Consider the following 19,480-nt stretch of genomic DNA (forward strand, 5'->3'; position numbering starts at 1 on the left):
CCATGAAATTTGGTGGAGATATTCATGATCCCTAAGGGGTGAATCTTTATGACTTTAGTATATAAGTTGTCACTTATATAGTGAAATCTAAACATCTACAGGATTGGTTGGTATAAAATTAGGTACAGGTATTCATGATCCACAGAGGATGAATCAATAACTTTGGTGATTGTCTGACTTTTCCTCTGATGCCATCATCAGGTCAAAATTAGAATTGAAGTGATACAAGTTAAAACAGTGTAATTCCACCCAATTTTAAGGCTTTTCTTCCTTTATTTAAACCCAGACTGAACTCATATAAATGACACTATGTGTCAAAATAAGGATATTCTTCATTGACCCTCATGTGAAGATTCTGTCGGGTACCAATCCTAATAAATAAAGTAAGTTTACATAGTATAAGGAAGGGAAATTAAACTTATTTTCTCAATTGCAGCCTTTCTTTCCAACAATCTCACTTACTTTGACATAGAGTTTTTGCAATTTAATGTTGCTGTGTATCTGTTCATCATAACAAAATAAAAGGTTTATGTGTGTCTGTTGTTCACAGCTTTTTTCTGCTGCCCCCAAGTGGCCAAAAAAATGCGCTATTGCAGGTTTAGAGGCTACACCACAGGGAGGTTCCTACACTGCTGCTTGATCTGAATTGCCCCCAAATAGCTGAACATGATCAAATCTGCTCAGTTTATTAGGACAAAGCATATTACAGCACGTTATTAAGAAAGCAGCATCTTGGATTATTGGATTCAGGTCATCAAACTATTGCCTTTCTAATATAATGACATGTGATATAATGTAACATGATGCCCTTACGTTTAGATTCCACATTACAGTTTGAATAAGTATGGAGCCAAAACATCAAACAAGGTGTTGCTGTACTTAATCTCATTCAGTTTGAGTTTCATAATGTTTGTGGTTTGATGGAATCAGAGGGTGGTGAAGAGATATCCCATCAAGCCTATATCATATTAATAAAATACCTAGACACATTTTTTCTCCCTTTCACTGATACTATCTGCACCTCCATCTTTCTTTCCTACTTCCTCTTCATCCACCTTCTCTGATGAAACACTTCCTTCCTTCATACCTTTCTTCCGTCATGTTCTCCTTGACCTCCCTGTCTCACTCTCTTCTATCCTCCCCATCCCAGGGCGAGGGGACCTGCAGCCTCAGCTGGACAGTGCCATGCAGGATGTCACCGACATGTGCCTGTTGATGGAGGAGACGGAGAAGCAGGCGGTGCGCCGAGCCCTGGTGGAGGAGAGGGGTCGCTTCTGTACCTTCATTGGCTTCCTTCAGCCAGTCGTGGTGAGGGGATAGAGGAGGAGAGGTGGTGATAGAGTTGGAGCTATGGTCTTATATGGTTGCTCTCCGACTCAAGGCTTGTTGGTCTTGTGATGCCAAAATACGAAAAGTGACGTAGTATGTGTCAGTCTCACATGTTAACAAGAATGTGACAGTATCATCATCATTGAACCTGCTAGCTGAGCTCACACCACTGAACAATGAATCAATGCGAGTTTGTTGGAATCTACAGAGGCATCACATACACTAGCCCAGCCGTGTGGTCCGCAAGTAAATTACCAGGAACATCAGACCAAAAGAGTCAGGCATGTTTTCTTTGTAATTACACATGATGGGGCTACTGTCTCCCTCTCTGATGCCCCAACATAAGAAACATAATATATAAAAAAGACATTTTAAGGTTTAGTCCCTTGATTGGCGTGTCCCAGCTACTGTACCTTGATGCTGTTGTACGGTGACAGCATGTCATCCTGTAGCTGCCACTGTATTGCAGTGTATTTGGGATGAAAGAATAATAAATCTGATAGGAAGTTTCATTGTTTCTACCTTGTATATTTTTTTAGAACGGAGAGATTGCCATGCTGGGAGAGATCACTCACCTCCAGGCCATCATTGATGACCTCACTGTGCTGACAACCGATCCTCACAAACTGCCCCCTGCCAGTGAACAGGTGGAACACGCGCACACGCCCACAACATGAGCAGAACACATACACTGTTGCTCATAAAGTTGGAATAAAATATTTTTTACCTCTTTCCATGAAATGATTGTGACAATGTGATTATTTCATTTCACCTGGATAATTGGGACACATAATGTAATCATTGCACCTGGTCAAAAGTGATTACTGATGCATTTAAATAGGGATGAACAGAGGATTGTGTCTGAAAGCAAAATTATTCCAACTTTATGGGCAACAGTGTATAAATAAAGAAGCAATAAACCAACTCTCTTTAATTCATTCCGACTCTTCCTCTCTCAGGTGATTAAGGATCTGAAGGGCTCAGACTACAGCTGGTCCTATCAGACCCCTCCTTCATCTCCAAGCAGCTCCGGCTCACGCAAGAGCAGCATGTGCAGGTGCTCACACACAAATATACACACGTACACACAGACATAACCATAAGCAACGTAATGCTGTGTTCTTTGCAACGATTATCAGAAAGAGGAGCCTGTTCCACTGTGACTGTCAGTCATGTCTGTCCGTGTCAGTCCATCACTACTGTTTGTCCAATCATCTTCAGTTTAGTGGAATCCAAATAAATGACCCACAGCCTTCAGACAGAGAAACTGTGGCTTGGATTTTTTTTTTTTTTTTTATTAAGGGCTGAATGAAAGACAAAAATATTGGAATTTTGGCATAGATATAAGATATAGATACGATACATCAGCTTCAATCTAAAAGAGCTTATTAGGGATGTTGTTCTCAGTCTCTGCTTTCCTTAAAGGTCCCATATTGTATAAAGTGAGATGTACATGTCTTTTCTTTCATCTCAACACAACTCCCTTTTTTTTATTGGTTGGCTGAACAATTCACAATTTGATGGAGCCAGATAGTAAATGCATTCCTATATTTGCCAGTTGTACAGACTTCACCTTGGAGGTCCCATATTGTATACAGGTAGATGTCCATGTCTTCTTTGATTAAAAAGCAAGACTAGGTTCTATATTAATACTGTGAAAATATCATAGCACTCAGTCCACAGAGAAATGCACACAACCTGTATTCAGAAACTGAACCTTAAAACAAGCTGTCATATTTCTGTAACTTTGTGATGTCACAAAAGAGTAGCCACCACCCTCAGTCATGCCCCAAGCTCTGCCCACCTGGACCAACCATCCAACCTTGCAGGATTTGATTTCTCTGAGTGTTTACTTGAAATCTGCTGTATTTTTATTGGATCACTCAGAACACAGTCAGCCAATCAGAAGAGAGACTCAGAGCCTCCTCTCTTCTGGCTGACCTGTTGTTACTTGAGCTCCAGAGAGAAGCCTGAGAGAGGAGATGTAAAACAACACTGAGATGGTTTTTGGTTCTTAAAACCACAAATATATCTTCTTTAAAAGTGTAAAATACAGGATCTTTAACTGCATATCACACAGTCAGGAACTTTGAATAATAAATTAATACTTCAACAACAATTATAACATACAATTATACTGTAAAGTAAAACGTTTTTTCTGTCTGTTCTTTGTCTAAAGAAATCACTTTGTGTATGTGTGTCAGTATTTGCATGTAGTAGCATTTGCCCTTTAAACCATAAAGCATGCAAGTTCACACAGTGTTTAGTGTGTGTTTGTGTGTGTGTGCCCTGGATCCTCATAAGCTTACACACTCTTTGTCTACCCCCCTCCCTCCCCTCTTCTCTTCTCTCCCCCCTTTTCCTCCACCACAATCATATACTCTGTACTCGTCTCTCTTTCCTCTTGTCTCTCTTCTGTTTTGTATCTTGTTTATGTGCACCCGTGACTTGCCCTCTTTCTCTCCTGCGGTGTTTGGTTACCTGGTTTCCTCTCATTTTTAATGACTGTGACTGATTTGTCACTAACCTGTTCAACCAACAACTTGATGTGAACTACTCCTGAACGTCAATCCATCACGTAAACCGATCACAAACTCCTCCAATCCTCCAACCATCAATTTATCACAACCAAACCCTCATATCTTACAAACGTTTCAACTTCCTCTTCCTGATTCGAACCATCCCTTTGACACATTCCTGTAATCATGCTCTCTCTCCCTAAACACTGTCCTTACTCCACTTTTGGCAACCATTGCCTTCATCCTACCGTCACACTCCTCACCCCTCCAACAATCCGCCCCTCCCCTTGCTCCTCTCCAACCCCACCCCAACCCCTGCTCCCCCCCCCCTGCAGCAGCGTCAACAGCGCCCACAGTAGTGCCTCCCGTTCGTCAGGAGGAGGCGGGAGTGGTGGTATTGGTGGTGGTGGTGGTGGTGGAGGTTCCCAACCCCACTCACCCACTTCCTCCTCCTCCTCCTCCTCCTATCGGTACCGCAGCAGCCTGCCGCACCAGCCTCCGCCACCGGGAGGCATCGCCGCACACCGACTCAGCAGCGTCTCCTCCCACGATTCGGGCTTTGTGTCCCAGGATGCCAATATCTACTCCAAGCCTCCTTCACCCATGCCCTCGGACATCACTAGCCAGGTACAAATGCCTTACACACACGTATGTACACGCGCAAATTCAAAGTGAAAGTGTTCATGTGAACATATGGATTCACTCTTGATCAGTATGGAACAATCATTAAACACAATGTTGTTTTACTCTCTGTATTTTTTGCTGTAGAAGTCATCCAGCTCAGCGTCATCAGAGGCCTCAGAAACATGCCAGTCAGTCAGTGAATGCAGCTCCCCTACCACTGTAAGTACTCTTACCCTGTCCACAGAAAGTCTGGACTCTCTAATATACATAATCAGAAGAAGCTGCCATCTGTTTGACAGCAAGTTTGCTCATCTATGCAAAACTGTACTCTTTTAGTTCTGGAAATCAATTAAAACAGGTTGCAGATATAAAAACTTAAATACTGAATATATAATATTTCTTTCTTTTTTTTCATGTTGTTTAATGGTTGCTGTGATGAACTAATTTGTGGTGAAGGTTATCTATTGTTAAAATGGTTGTGCTGGTATAAAGTCATTACAGAGCAGAATTATGCAACAGTTTAAAAGATGATAAGTGACATTCATCAAAGTACCAGAAGTTTGAAGAATCTGTGAACTTTTGAAAACATTGGCAGACTTTGACTTCTGGATGGTGAGACAAACTCTCCTAAATAGGCTCTCCAGCGGTGAATTACGGTGGCCCTGAGAGCTGCAACACTCTGTAACTTCAGAAAACGTTTGCAAATTTATACAACATAACCAAAGTCAGAAAAGTGCTACAAGCAGCGCAGACGACAACGGAACTATTTCCAGGGGACACAAAAAAGCGATGAACCTGGCTCGGCGCTTGTTCAATCCTTTGTGACTTTTGAAGTTAAACGCATTTAACAACACGTGCAGAGTTCATCACTTTTTTGCCTCCCCTGGAAACGTTTCCATTGTTGTCTGTGGTACTTGCAGTGCGTCTCTCTATTTGGTTGTGCTGTGTGTATTTGCAGCACATCACATCATATGTGTTGTCAAACTGATGAAGATATTTTCTGAATTTGTTTGTGTTTTGTCTATTTGCATGTGTTTTTTCTTAAGTTGCAGTGTGTTGAGCTCTTTTTTGCAGAATCAGTGATGCTGCTTAGGCAAAGTAAATATCCATATTTGATTTTAAGCAGCATCTGTCATCCACAGCAGCTTGCATATATGACTACCTTTCTATGTCAGTTGATTAACGTGGTTTCCAGCTGTCTGACGGCTGTAAGTGGGTGATTCATCCCTAATTTGAGCGATAGTCATTGTCAGTGTAGATGCCCCCACATTCACTGTTTGCTTTGATGAAAACTGTTGCATAACAGTCATGCAAAGTCATAAAACTTCTCTCCCCTTTACATCCCTGCATCTCTGTCGTCTCTCTGTGTCCACATTAAACAACAGTGAGTAACCAGTGCGACAGCTGGATCAGAGTTACCAGTACCGGAACAACATGACGCTGTGCAGTGTTACTGAACGTTTCCCACCAACAAGCAAAAATACTGTGATGATAAAACATAATCTCACCTTCATATGGCCAATCCATTTGTTTTTCTAATGTGGAATGGGCTCATTGCTGCTCCTTGTGGCTAATGGGGAAACAAACACTCACTATGACTGTAGCCAATTGTAGTTGCACTGGGTCTGTGCTCCAGCCTCAGGGAGCGGTAAAGAACCCATTACTAGGTTATCAGAGAAAAAAAGTTGCCATTGGCTAAATTCTGTGCTACAATGATGCAGAATTACTGCACTGAAGGAATAACCATAAAATCAAATGCATCTGAATTTTAAATACATGCTTTGGGCTGCTTTAACCAATCCCATGACCTTTCTAATATTAACTTAGTGAGGCTGTGAAATCCAGGCTTTCTAGGATGTAGTTCTTAGACTAACTTAGACTTAGTTTGCATATAGAGTCATTTTGATGCATGGACAGCAGTGACTAATTGTGTATTTTCTGTTGTCGAACCTCCTGCTGATCTGTTTCACCCTGAGGACTTGGTGTGTGTGTCTACTGTAGGTGTGTTGCTTTAATTCCAGTGGTCTCCAACCACAGCTGGCTGCCTCTCTCTCTCTCTTTCTCTCTCTCTCTCTCTCTCTCTCCCTCTTAGTCCACATCAGTGTCTTTTCCTCTCTCTCTCTGATGACATGACTATGTCTCTCGTCCCGCAGTTTGGCTCGTCCTTCGCTACCTTCCGCCCCGCTCTCTCTCACTCTGGCTCCACCAGGCCTCTCTCTGTCATTCTTCCTGTTCCTGCGTCCCCACCCTATATCCGCCCCCCCGGATCCAGCTCCTCCTCTCCCACATCAAAGGTTCCTATCTGGAAGGTTTGTTCTCCATTCTCTTCCATTTCCTCAGTTGCACCTTTTTCTTCTGTTTCTGTTCAATATCTTTCAGTTAAAGCGTATATGGTTTATTTTCCTTTACATTTCCATCACCCGATTAACTCATTCATAACCACATTGCTTTGCTTCCTTAAAGTATTCATACCCATCTGCTGTGTGTGCATGCATATTGTTTTGGCCTCCCCCTGTCTCACTCGCTGGTTTTGCAATCGACTGGAGAATCAAAACCAATCGAACTCATCAACGTAAACACATTCAAACGCTCCAAAAGCCCCCTACCGACATACACCCGCCCACACACACACACACACACACACACTCCTCTGAACACCCAGACACAATCCACCTACAAAGGCTCCCTCTCTCTGCACTCAGATGAAGGACTTCAAACTGCTGGATAATGGACAAGTCTCTCATGTTAACCCTACCTGCTACTTCCTGTTTATTAATTCCACTCACCTCTTCAGGATTGGTCCAAAGCAGGTCAGTATGAGCAGCCGGTGGCTGCAGCAGCAGTCCAGAGGAGAAAGGAACCTCTCGACAGGCTGAGGGAGAACGAGGCATCGCCGGGCTCCCAGGGGTACGCCGGGCCATCACACCCCGATGACGGGCAGAGATCCAGGATGACCCCGGCTACTATTGCTGCAAAGGTAATACTTTTTGATGCTTACAAGCAGGTTGGAGGTTTAAGAGAAATACAGTTATGTAAATTTGCAATACTGTGAGAGTGTGTGCATAAATATATAAAGTTCAGCCTATAATAAGCCAAGCAATTACATCAGTTTATCAGCTACAACAGTAATATATCATCCAATTACTGCACAATAAGTTTGATAATCTTAAAATCTTATCATTTTGATCGGCCGAATAATACTATGTCAATAAATAAATACAAACCAGAGCGCTTCTGGTATCTGCTACACTCAGTGGACATTTTTCAGGGAAAAAAAGAGAGATTAGCCTTAATGAACAACCCGCACACAGAGGTTTTAGGCTTGAGAGGATTTAGTTTTTTACCACTTTTTTTTCATTTGAAAAGGAGACTATAATAGCAGCAAGTGAACCAACCACTATGGAGAAAAGTAATTCTGTGATGGAGGCCAGAATTTAGTTTTGGAGTGATGTACAACATTTTACTTGTTTACTTATGTTTCTTCTGGTTTCCATTATTGCCCAACACATTCTCACATCAATGCAACAAAAATACAAATTATAATAAAATGATCACTAAATAGATCATATTCATGTATCAGAAAAATGAATGAAGTTTCTACAACATGTTGAAACACCCTGCTGCTGATTAACTCATCAGTGTGTGATGCTCTTAATGGGAGTTACTGGAACAAATCCCACTTGTAATCAAGACAATGTAAATGTATAAATTCATTCAGATTTAGTCACTGAACAAATGACTGATTAAACATCCCTGCAACGTGGCCTCTCTGTACGTCCTCAGCATGGAGAGGAGGTTTCACCAGCAGCCAGTGACCTTGCCATGGTGCTCACCAGAGGACTGAGTATGGAGCAGCAGAAGAGTAGTAGAGACTCTCTGCAGTACTCCAGTGGATACAGCACCGAGACCACGACCCCATCCTGCTCCGAGGACACAATCCCCTCACAAGGTGAGTAGTCTGCTCCGCTCTACAGCAGCTTTTAATCTTCTTCAGGCCATATTTATTACATTTCCTCTGGCCACATTCATCATCTTTCTTTTATTTATTTTTTTTTATAAAATTTCCGAAAAGCCAACCTGTGATGGGATGGGATTATGAATTTTTAAAATATATCAATATTTACAAGCTCTGCAGAATCCATCATTTTCACTAGGACCCGCAACTTTAGAGTGTAGTATTAAAATCAAACAAAGTGAATTATCCACGCAGCAGGTACATCAGATGGCAGGAGTAATTTGACACTCTCTTTGATAGCAGCCAGGGAATTACAATATTATAAATGAAACTGAATAATATTAAATGTCTTCCTGTATAAAAGTGCTACCCTTCCCAAATAATCTGGCTATCCCTTTGTTACTCTGTTTTTCTTTTATGATGGGAATTCTCTTCGTCACTTAAAAAATTCATGATCATCTCCTTCTCTACCTTCATTAGGTTCAGATTATGACTGCTACTCAGTGAACGGTGATGCTGAAGGTCCAGACGGACAGACAGAGTTTGACAAGTCCTCCACGATTCCTCGCCACTCCAACATCGCCCAGAACTACCGGCGCATGATCCAGACCAAGAGGCCAGCCAGTACAGCTGGTCTGCCCAGTGGTGTTCTCGGTCCCGGTGCCCATGGGATACCAGGACAACCTGGTGGAGCTGGTGGAGGCGGAGCAGGGACTCCAGGCACTGCCACCATCCGGCGAACCCCATCTACCAAACCAGGTGTGAGGCGCACACTGTCCAATGCGGGTCCGATCCCCATCCGACCACCCATCGTGCCTGTGAAGACACCCACTGTTCCCGGAGACTCACACTCACCTGGGGCGGGTGGTGGTGGGTACGCAGGTGGAGGACATTCAGGTGGCGTGCCTGTGCGTGTAGGCAGTGAGGAGTGCGTGTTCTTCACTGGAGTCGAGGACGCACAGGGTGCGCTTGATTATGTCAAGGCGTCACCCAAGCGCCTCAGCCTGCCTAACACCGCCTGGGGATCAGGGGCGGCATTAGAGGTCTACGCCCAGCAGCACGGGGGCCTTGCACTAGGAACAGGTTCAGGGGCCGGATCAGAGGAGGATCAGATGATCGCGGCCAATCGGCACAGCCTAGTGGAGAAGATCGGCGAGTTGGTAGCCAGCGCACATGCCCTTGGAGAGGGCCAGTTTCCTTTCCCCGCCCTCCCCGATGACCCGGCCCCGCCTCCAACTGGCCCCACCGACTCTCAGACAGGGACAGAGGAAGCAGAGGGGTCCGGCGATATGCTGACCACTATCAGGAGAGGAGTCCGCCTTCGCAAGACCGTCTCCAATGACCGCTCTGCGCCACGCATCTTGTGATTGGAGGAGAAGCAGGAAGAAGATGATACTTGTCAGCCAATAGGGAGTCAGGTGTTGGTGTGGTGCAACCCAACCACCTAGTACATACACAAAAACTTAACCATGTAGGGAAAGCTATAATATAAAAGAAGATGAATGAAAACAAAAACATACACAAAAAATAAATTTAAAGACACCATTAGAGTAAATGATATATAATATTATGATAATAATAACATTAATAATGTTAATCCATGCTGACGATTAAAAGTTAAATACTGAATATTGACAGGCTCCTAGCAGGCCACTATAACTAGTGTGTGTTGGACGCATGTTTGTCTTCTCTACACCCTCACCCAGGGACGGAAAGACTTGCAGGAAAAAACAGATAGGATTGAAAAAGAGGCAAAGAAAGAGCGAAAGACTGGGTTCTGTTCTGTTTGCCAACTTACACTTCCCCCCTCATCTTCTTCTCCAACTAACCCGACCATCTAATCCCAGATGAAAGACAGACGACTGAAGGAGGGACCGGCGGAGGCGCGGGGGGGTGGGGGGTGGGTGGGGGGTGGGGGGGTCAGAGTGCCATGTGACCAGCTGGATTTGAACCTGTCTCAGCAACAGCACACTGTACTTATTAGCCCACTGAACTGAAACTTTTGGTATTAGCACGGGGAGCTAACAAGCCAGAGGACTCCTCTGGCTCATCCTAATAAAAGAGTCTTTAAAAAAAATACTGTTGGCATTGAACCGTGCTAATGCCTCCCTTCCCCTCTCTCTCTCTCTCTCTCTCTCTCTCTCTCTGTGTAATGTGTGTGTGCATTCATTTGTATGCATGTATGCATGTATGCAAATGTGAAATTTGAGCGTGTGTGCAGATGTGGTTGATTGTGTGTGTGTGTGTGTGTGTGTGTGTGTGTGTGTGTGCGTGTGCGTGCAAGCGTGTGCGCGTGCGAGGGGGGGTTGGTAGAGCTCTGCTGCAGGACAGCTGGTTGCCCAATCAGGGCAGGGCTTTTCTCCTGTGTGTTGTGTGCGTATTTTCTTGTTTATATCGTGACGTCATTTACCTTGTTGCCACTGTACGAGAAGTTACGATAAGTAATCCAGGCGTATAGATATATTCATATATATTTTCTAGAACCAGAGAGAAAATGTTAAATCAGAAATGGAGCAATAAATGTGTTTTATTTTCTTGTTTCGAAAAATGAGGATCGATGGGAGTATTGTGGATTCTCCTTTGTCACATTCAGGCAATCATCAGGAATGCTAAATTACATCGACTGTGAATTCATGCCTAGCCAATTTTGGCGTCTCTCTCTCTCTCTCTCTCTCTCTCTCTCTCTCTCCCTCTCTCTGTCCCTGTCTCTGTCTGGGGGAGGAAACTGATTACAAAAATGTTGAAAAAAAAAAAAAAAGGAAAACTGTAAGCCCTTTGAGAGGTGGTAGAGTATGTACAATAGCCACTAGGTGTTGCTCTAGTCATACTGTCTGATAGGAAGAGTGAAAGTGAGAGAGAAGGTTGCCAATAAGACACTGTCCTGAGGATATTATTTGATTTGCAGAAGATGAAGAGGAAGACTGGGAAGGAGAAAGAGGAAGTGATAAAGACTTGTGGAATTGGAGTGATTGGTCAAATGAGAGATGGGATAAGAAAGTAGAGCAAAAATATTTATCTAAAAATGGATTTGACATCAGGGCCCTTCAGGGTACTACAAGCCATCACCTGCTGTGGACTGTGAATAGAGCTGAAGGTTTTTATGATGTGGCTGCACTGGTATCTGAAGGACTGAACATACAATGCAAATAATACACTGCACATATACAGTAGGTCAGACTGATTTTGGAAATAGGCTTTAAAGGCTTGGTTCACCCAAATGACAAAGAAACATATTCTCATTAACCTTGCATATGTTATTTATCCAAGTTGAGATATTTATCTCTGACATGTCCGCCTCCATCCTATAATAATGGAGGCATTTTGTTTGTGGTGCTAACAGCACTGCAAAATCACATTTTTTTTTTAAATCGACAGCTACTTGTCTGCCCAGAGACAATGATGTCCATACCTCTACTGTGGAAGTTTTATCTCAAAAAATGTTGACAGCACATGCTATGAATTACTTAGAGCTACAAGGACACCATCTCAGAAAGACAAATTTCTGTTGAATTTTATAAATGACATTTTTTAATACTGTGAGCACAACAAATGAAATTCAGTTCACCTGCGTTGTACTGAGGTGGAGGCAGAAATCTCAAAACCTGGACAAATAAATCCAAAACCATGAACATGGCTAGAATTTACAGACATACAAAAAGTCACACAATATGTTTATTTGTAATTGTTCATTGAGACTCAAACACACATCAACTATCTGACTTTCTCATGTAGATTATGTTCATTGGATATATGGGCTATTTGAGTGGCGTGAATGTTCTCTGGAGTTTTTGAAATTGAACACAGTGGGACTGTATTTCCAATGTACAAAATGCCCTATGTTAGAAAGTACACTTCACTCATGCTCATGTGCAAATACATATCAGCACCACAGATTTGCATTGTTAGAAAGTAAAGATAAGCCTTGAACATCGCTGAACAAGTCACTCTAGTTAAAACCTCCTCCCTGCACAAAATGAAATAGCCTACAGCAATCTTGTGTTACATTTAAAAGGATATTAGGCTAATCAAAAAACAAATTGCAGAGGACTATAGTTACACTAGCCTAATGTTGCAAAGGGAGGCAAAAGATTATGAAACACATGAAGAGAATGCATACAGTTAGTTGCTAATAGTGTTGTATAACACCAAATTACTTAGCAAAAGTGTGATCAGTAGCTAACATTACAATTTGAAATTCTGAAATTACATTACAATTACTAATAAACAATTAGGGTGTTAAACTGTTTGCTGTCTCAGCGAGAGTTTGATGGAGGCTTGCTATCAATGTCCTCCCTGTGGGTAAGAGGACAGACTGCAGCTGGATGCATTAGCCTGATGCAGGGGCAGGAAGTGTGGGGAGGTGGTTAGCTTTTGCCAGAAGAGGAGAAGTAAATGTGTCTTCCGGTAGCTCCACAGTTGTCTTACAGTATTCATTTGTTGTGTTTTCTTAGCTGCCAGTTTGCAACTAGTATCTTCGCCTTTAGCCGAAGCCATCAAATGGGGAAGGGACTTCTCTGTAGTGCTGCCAGCGGGGCTAAGCTAACGTTAGCCGTTGATGGTCTTGTTTTGTAGTTTCACATACGCTGAATACAGAAGATGTGATTTATGGCTGTGGAGGCTTTGAAGCTGTTCAAAGGCACCTTTGATGAAACTGGGCTGAGTGCTGGAAGTGAAGTCAAATGTAACGTAGCTAACTACCGTACAGCTGTTATGTAATTGTTGAAGAGGTTGATTACATTTTTCATTACTGGTTTGCTAAAGACTGGTGTCACCTGAAACGTAAGCACATTTATACCAGCATTTAATGAACGTAGTTCCAGTTACCAAGTTCGAAAAAATTCACCAGGCTACCACTGTACGGTTCTGATAAGTTCAGTGCAAATAACCCAGTTTGGCTCGGGACATGGCAGTATGAAAGGATTACTTATGGATTATTAAGAAAAGTTGAAGCCTGCTTGATGCATTCATTGATGACAAAGAAGCAGAGTGGTTTAAATTAGACGTTTGAAGCTGACAGAGAGAGGAAAAGATGTGTGGAATGAGCATTTCACTGCCTGTTCATACAGTGTGTACTGTATGTGCTGTACCTGTAATCGAGAATCAGACGCACAGATTTGGTATAAAGGTTTGTTAGAAAATATTACATGGACTATTCAGTTTTATTTTTTATTTCATTCTCTAGTACCATTTGAATATTTAGTCTTACTTTTAATTAACGTCAAAAAAAAAAGAAGAAAAAAACTCCAGTTGTAACACAAACTACTACTGTGTGACATATGGATGCAGGATGTGTGGGTCGAGAGTGAGTGTGTCTTTGTTTGGCTGTTGAACTGTAGGCTAGTGAACTCTTCATCAACATGTCTGTGCGCGCTTCTAGCAGTGGCCTGGACACAGCTGGTGACATCAGCGCTCTTTCATGCTCTTTTCGTGGACTTATTTATTTCTTGCTGAATAGAGCACTGTTTTAGACATATATGTTTATGGCTGTTTAAGAAGAAAAATTAGGAGGATTTAATTTAAAGAGACAGAGAGGAGAATGTTAGCATTTTGAAAACATTGTCACCCTCTGTGAGCACTTTTTTTTTTTTTTTTTAAACAGTGCTTCAGCAAGGGGATGTTTTTATTTTATTTTGTTATTATTTTTTGTCTGGGGGGAACTACTGTATGTGTGTTGTCACATGCGGATGCTGTGTGTTGTACCAGGTGAATCTGACTGGGTGAGGGGGTGGAAGGGAAGAACAGCGGGCTTGGACTTCATCCCCCCAAAAGAAAAAATGGTCGGGTGAGAAAATGTTCAGTGTTTTAGTATAAGACCGCCTGTCGAGGTCACACTGTACATGAATATACGTATGTATGCTGAATGTACTACAAGCTGAAGGGTGATATCAAACTGTACATGTGTGACTTGCTTGAAATGTTGCAATGTCTGAATTTTGTTCTTGTACAACTGAATGAAGTTTCCCGTCTAAACAGCAGGAAAGCAATACAGGGGTTAGTGTGCATGTACGTACATTCACAATGATGTTCCAGTGTGGGTGTGTTAAAGGAAAATACCACTGTTTTGTCCACTCTAGGATACTTGTGTTCCCCCATCTGTGAGGGATTCCATATTGCATGGCTCTAATGGTATGATTTGGAGTTTTGAAACCGTTTACTGCATCCAAGGACACTGCTAGAGCCGACTCCACTAGTCTGAATGTTTATGTGCTGTGTGTTTATGAATTCCAGTGCAAACTGAACCAACTGAACTCACTGCCAGTGATCTACAGTAAGTTATTGCTTGAATAAAGGGTTTAAAATGCCCTGCAGAACAGACGCGCTGCTTAATTCCAGATGATGGATAATAACTCAGGACAATGTAGGGTCTTCACATTGACTGAGAGGTCAAGACAGTCAGATCTAACTGCACATGCTCCTGTCATGCAACAGGATGACTGGATGTAGGATGAGTGTGAGGTGAGAGAGTAACATACAACAGTGCTATTTTCCTTTAAACTGCCCAATTAACAGCACAAAGGTTATCTAACTAAACAATAATGTCTTTTTTTTTTAACATGCTGAATTAACTGTGTACTGAACTAACTGTCTGAACAAGCTGAAATAACTATTCTGCTACAGATGTGTCAATATGCCCATTTTTATGAGTGTATGTATAAGTGGGTAGAAGTAGGCCTACCGGCATGTGGGCAGAGTGGGAACTACAGTGACATTCTGTAGGAACACACACACAGACATAAATACATGCGTGCAGGCATGCGTGCGTACACACAAACACACACACTATAGGATAGACACAAAAAACAATCCCTTCAACTGAACTACATAGTCCGAACTACAGCATGTCTAAATGGAACAAGCACTGCAAAAGGTAACCTTTTGACATTAATTTCATAATTTAATTGAGTTAAAATGTTGAAAATATGCTATGATTTCTTTAGCTATTAGCCAGTGTGTGAGCTAGACAACATCTAGATAAATACAAACATGGAACATGGTACATTTCTTTCATCTAACAGTATGCATACTTCATTAGAATCTGAAATAATGACTTCAGAAAATGCTTTCTTTCTACACATACAACTTGTCCCTCAGACTATATTGCTGTTGAGTACTGAGTATGTACATATAATTTATGTCAGCTTGTTCAATGTTAAAGGAATTGTTTGACATTTTGGGAACCATTCTCTGTCTCTTGCTGAGACTGAGATGAAAATGTTGATACCACCTGAAGCTCCAGCCAGCAGATGGTGAGCTTGGCTTAGCATAAAAACTGAAAGCACAGGGAAACCCAAAGTTAAAGGTCCCATATTTTACACTTTTCCTGTCTTTTATTTGAAGTGTTGATATCCATAAGAAGAAAACCATCTCAATGTAGTTTTACATCTCCTCTCTCAGGCTTCGCTCTGGAGGATGGCTGAGAGCAGTGACTGCTTTGTTGTGACATCACAATGTTACAGAAGTCTTGACGGCTGGTTTTAAGGCTCAGTTTCTGAATACAGGCTGTGTGCATTTTTCTGTGGACTGAGCGTTTTGATACTTTCACAGTATTAATATTGAACCTAGACCTGCTTTATAATATATCATTATATAAAAGACATGGAAATCTCACTTCATACAATATGGGACCTTTAAAGAATCCACCAGTGTCTCTAATTAACCCTCTATATCTTGTTTGTTTAGAAACTGCAGTGTTCTCTTTTCATGGAGGGTAATGTTCTGGACTATTTCTTGGCTGGGCACACCAATGTCCTGGGCTTCCTGCTGCTGTTGTGTGGCTTCCCCACAGTTACAAGATTTTAGGAAGAAAGTAAACAAATAAATCTGGCTGAAAAACCAAATTTTCCAAAATGTCGAGCTACTCCTTTAATGAAAATTTAATGGTTAGTTTTATGAGATGGTCAGACCATAGTAGGATTGAGACATAAACACTCAACAGTAACATTGTCTGAAAAGCCTGGAGGTGTGTGAAAACTGACAATTAACCAAGTATGGAATTTGAATTTCAACACTCATGTCTCTGACCAAGGAGTATGGAGAAAGGACTTTTTTTTTTACACCTGCGTGTCCCTCTCTTCTTTTTACTCTTTAGTATTTTGCTCTTTCTTTTCTCACAACGCCCCTCAACCTTCATCCACTGATTGCCACACCCAGGGATGCCGCCTAGCTGACAAGTTAGAAAACTGCTTGTCACGATGAGAGTCTCAATGGTTGCACTCTGTCTCTCTGTGCCTCACAGCTCATCAACGCTAATGAAAAATAATTGTGATGAAGTCTTTATTTTCACCACAGTCTACAGTGAATATGAGCTCAGCTCTGTTCCTCTCTCTCTATCCCTCTCCCCTTAACACTCTTCCCTCCCCTCCCCTCTTCCCATGTGTGTCTCTGTATTGTATGTTGGTATGCACGTGTGCAACACTTCACATGTGGGCGTGTGTGGTAATGGCTAACGGGAGGTACCATTATGGGTCCAGGGTGTGCTGTTCAAGGGTTGGAAGCGTTAGCTAGGGCAAACCTCTCCCGTCTTTACCAGTAAGATGAGCTGTTTTCAAAGGAAGTGTCTGAACAACTGACGCTCCATCTCAGAGTGCTAGATTACACTTTAATTAATTTTGATCAAGCTTTTTAAGACATCTTTTTTGGCTTAAACTCACAGATGTCTGATATTACTTTGATGGTTGCTTGGTGAGCTTCTATCAAAGGAACCTACAAGATGCAAGAGCGAGCAGTAATTCAACATGCACTGGGCCATTTTACCCACACTGCCATCACAAAAAAATCGTCTGGTAAACAGTTTTTGATTCTGTTGCCTGCCTTGGGGATGCGCTCTCAGCACTAAATTTTGGCATTGCTCTGGAATTAATAAATCAATATCATGGCTTTGTGAACTAAGTGGGTCCAGTTGCACAAAAGTATGACACTTAAGGTTTAATTTCTCCTTAGAATTACTCATGGGTGTTGTACAGAAACTCTTAAAGGTTAATTTTCTTCATTTATTGCCATAAACCTGGTCATATTGCAGTTAAGATAGATTCAGAGGTAACTTGAGGTAGCTTTATTGCTAAGGTCTTTTGTGACTTTAAATGATTCATTAAGTATAAGAGTAAGATAAGGAAAAAACCTTGAATACGTAATTTAACATTTTTTATTTAAAATAAAAAATTTTGTGCAACTGTTTTTATTTCAAGGATACCGTAAGTCAGACTGTAAGGAAAATCTTAACTGAAGGTGCTTTGTGCAACCAAAAATGAGATCTGGTGCACACTATAAAAGTAAGAGTTTTTAATAAGGTTTCTATGGAGTCTATGATGAAGCTTTCATCTTTCCAGATCCATATCTTGTATAACATTCTTGTTAAGCCTGTAAAAACTCAGTTTACTGTCTCAGTGATCAGCTGATTCTGTCGAGACTTTAACATCAATGTTGTGAAGATCAAGGAAGATTTGAATCACAGCAATCAGCCACTTGTCATTTTGGTGTTGTGACATAATGGAATTAAAAGCAGGGTAAAACAGGAGCTCGGGCTGCCTGACGATGGTCGATGACTATAAAACATTCAGCCACGGCCAACTCACCCAGTAATCTTGTTGACTGTTCGCACATTCAGATGAGTTTCCGTGGTTACTCAGATTTATAGGAAACTGGCAGACTTCCACTGTGAGCATTTGCTCACAGCGTGAACACACCATCAGAAATCTATGTGGAAATTTTGTGGACGACAGCCTTATTTGTATTGTGGAACGATTCTCCTCACAGCTTCAGTTCCCTTCACACATATATATATATATATATATATACACTGGGAATTCACTGTATGTACGAAATTAAATGAATAAAAAATGTCACCCATTTGAAATAATTGACATAAGAAAAAATGTAAAATCCACTCCTTTAGCCATTTTCCCAGGTTACGTTTAATATGTGTGTTTATGACTGTAAGTATGTGTGTGTGTGTGTGTGTGTGTGTGTGTGTGTGTGTTGCACAAGGACATGGTTAAGACCCATACTGTTTCTCCCTCCCTTCTCCCACACACAATCTGTCAATCCTTCCTGCTGTCTTATACTGAAGAAAAGCCACAAACACACACACACACACACACACACACACATCTGAAGCAAACATGACTAAGGTAGATTCTCTGAAGCTAAACGAGGGTCCGCTGAGTTTCTCCAAGGGATCATGATGAAATGCATCGCAACTTCCTGTCATACAGCCATGCAGAGCAGAGTGGCCAGAGGTGGCCTCCCGGTGCCACTGCCACTGTAACTAAACTGAATGTCTTACTGTCAATACTCCAGTTTGCGGTAGTGTCTCTCGCTCGCTCGCTCTCTTTCTCTTCTTCTTCTTCTTCTTCTTACTCTACAGCCAACATCTCAACTCCACAATGAAATCTCTCCACAACTCACCACTGAGGCGTCGATATAATTTCTATGGGGCTATTTTGTTCAAAGGCTAACATTGTAACAGAGTCAACATCTGCTTTATCTTTCTGTACAAACTGATCTTCTGCCCCTCCCCCCCTCCCTCCCCCCGAGTAGCCCTGCAGGCACTGTGGTCTTGTCTTTCTCTCTTTTTCCTGTCCCCTCTTCTGCTCTTTCTTCTTTAATTTATTGTGAATTCATTTCTAAGGTCGTTTCGCCTCTGTCGCTGATGATAAGGTTTTTCTTTTCTGTCTTCCTTTATGTAAAATTTACCCTTTTTTTTGTTAACTTTAGTCACTGCTAATGTAACAAAACGCACTGTGATGATTCCAGTATTAATAAAAGTTGTACTTAAACTGTGCGCTGCTGTCTGCGTGGGTGGGTCTGTGGGTCAGTGGGTCTTATTAGTCAACAAAGAAACAAGGTCAAGGTCCTGAACTACGCTGTTCACTGAGGCAAATGGATGTGGGTCAGTGACTTGAGCAGTGATAACAGTGTGATACTGTGAAGGTTCTATATGATAAAACTGATGAAGAAGAGATGGCTCTGAGTCAGTGACGACCACCACCACTAAACGAAATAATAATGTATTCCCAAAGCTGTCTGTTCCTTTTATTGCTTTTAACGATAATAA

The 19,480-nt window shown here is 41.8% G+C and overlaps 1 protein-coding gene across 3 annotated transcripts in view; it reads left to right on the forward strand.

Moving 5' to 3' along the window:
• mtss1lb (MTSS I-BAR domain containing 2b) overlaps nt 1-19,207 on the forward strand; it is a 75,408-nt gene extending 56,201 nt beyond the window's left edge. Inside the window, exons 7-15 of one of the 3 annotated variants that reach the window (XM_056376015.1) lie at nt 1,151-1,308; nt 1,869-1,976; nt 2,289-2,386; nt 4,184-4,475; nt 4,617-4,691; nt 6,626-6,781; nt 7,267-7,449; nt 8,256-8,421; nt 8,908-19,207. In XM_056376015.1, coding sequence (XP_056231990.1) covers nt 1,151-1,308; nt 1,869-1,976; nt 2,289-2,386; nt 4,184-4,475; nt 4,617-4,691; nt 6,626-6,781; nt 7,267-7,449; nt 8,256-8,421; nt 8,908-9,794 — 2,123 coding nt within the window. In that variant the 3' untranslated portion in view covers nt 9,795-19,207. The remainder of the gene's footprint in view (nt 1-1,150; nt 1,309-1,868; nt 1,977-2,288; nt 2,387-4,183; nt 4,476-4,616; nt 4,692-6,625; nt 6,782-7,266; nt 7,450-8,255; nt 8,422-8,907) is intronic. The other 2 variants (XM_056376828.1, XM_056377584.1) reach the window with 2 other exon arrangements.
• The last annotated feature ends 273 nt before the right edge of the window (nt 19,208-19,480 follow it).

The sequence above is a fragment of the Seriola aureovittata genome, chromosome 1 (assembly GCF_021018895.1).
Source record: "Seriola aureovittata isolate HTS-2021-v1 ecotype China chromosome 1, ASM2101889v1, whole genome shotgun sequence".
NCBI lineage: Eukaryota > Metazoa > Chordata > Actinopteri > Carangiformes > Carangidae > Seriola > Seriola aureovittata.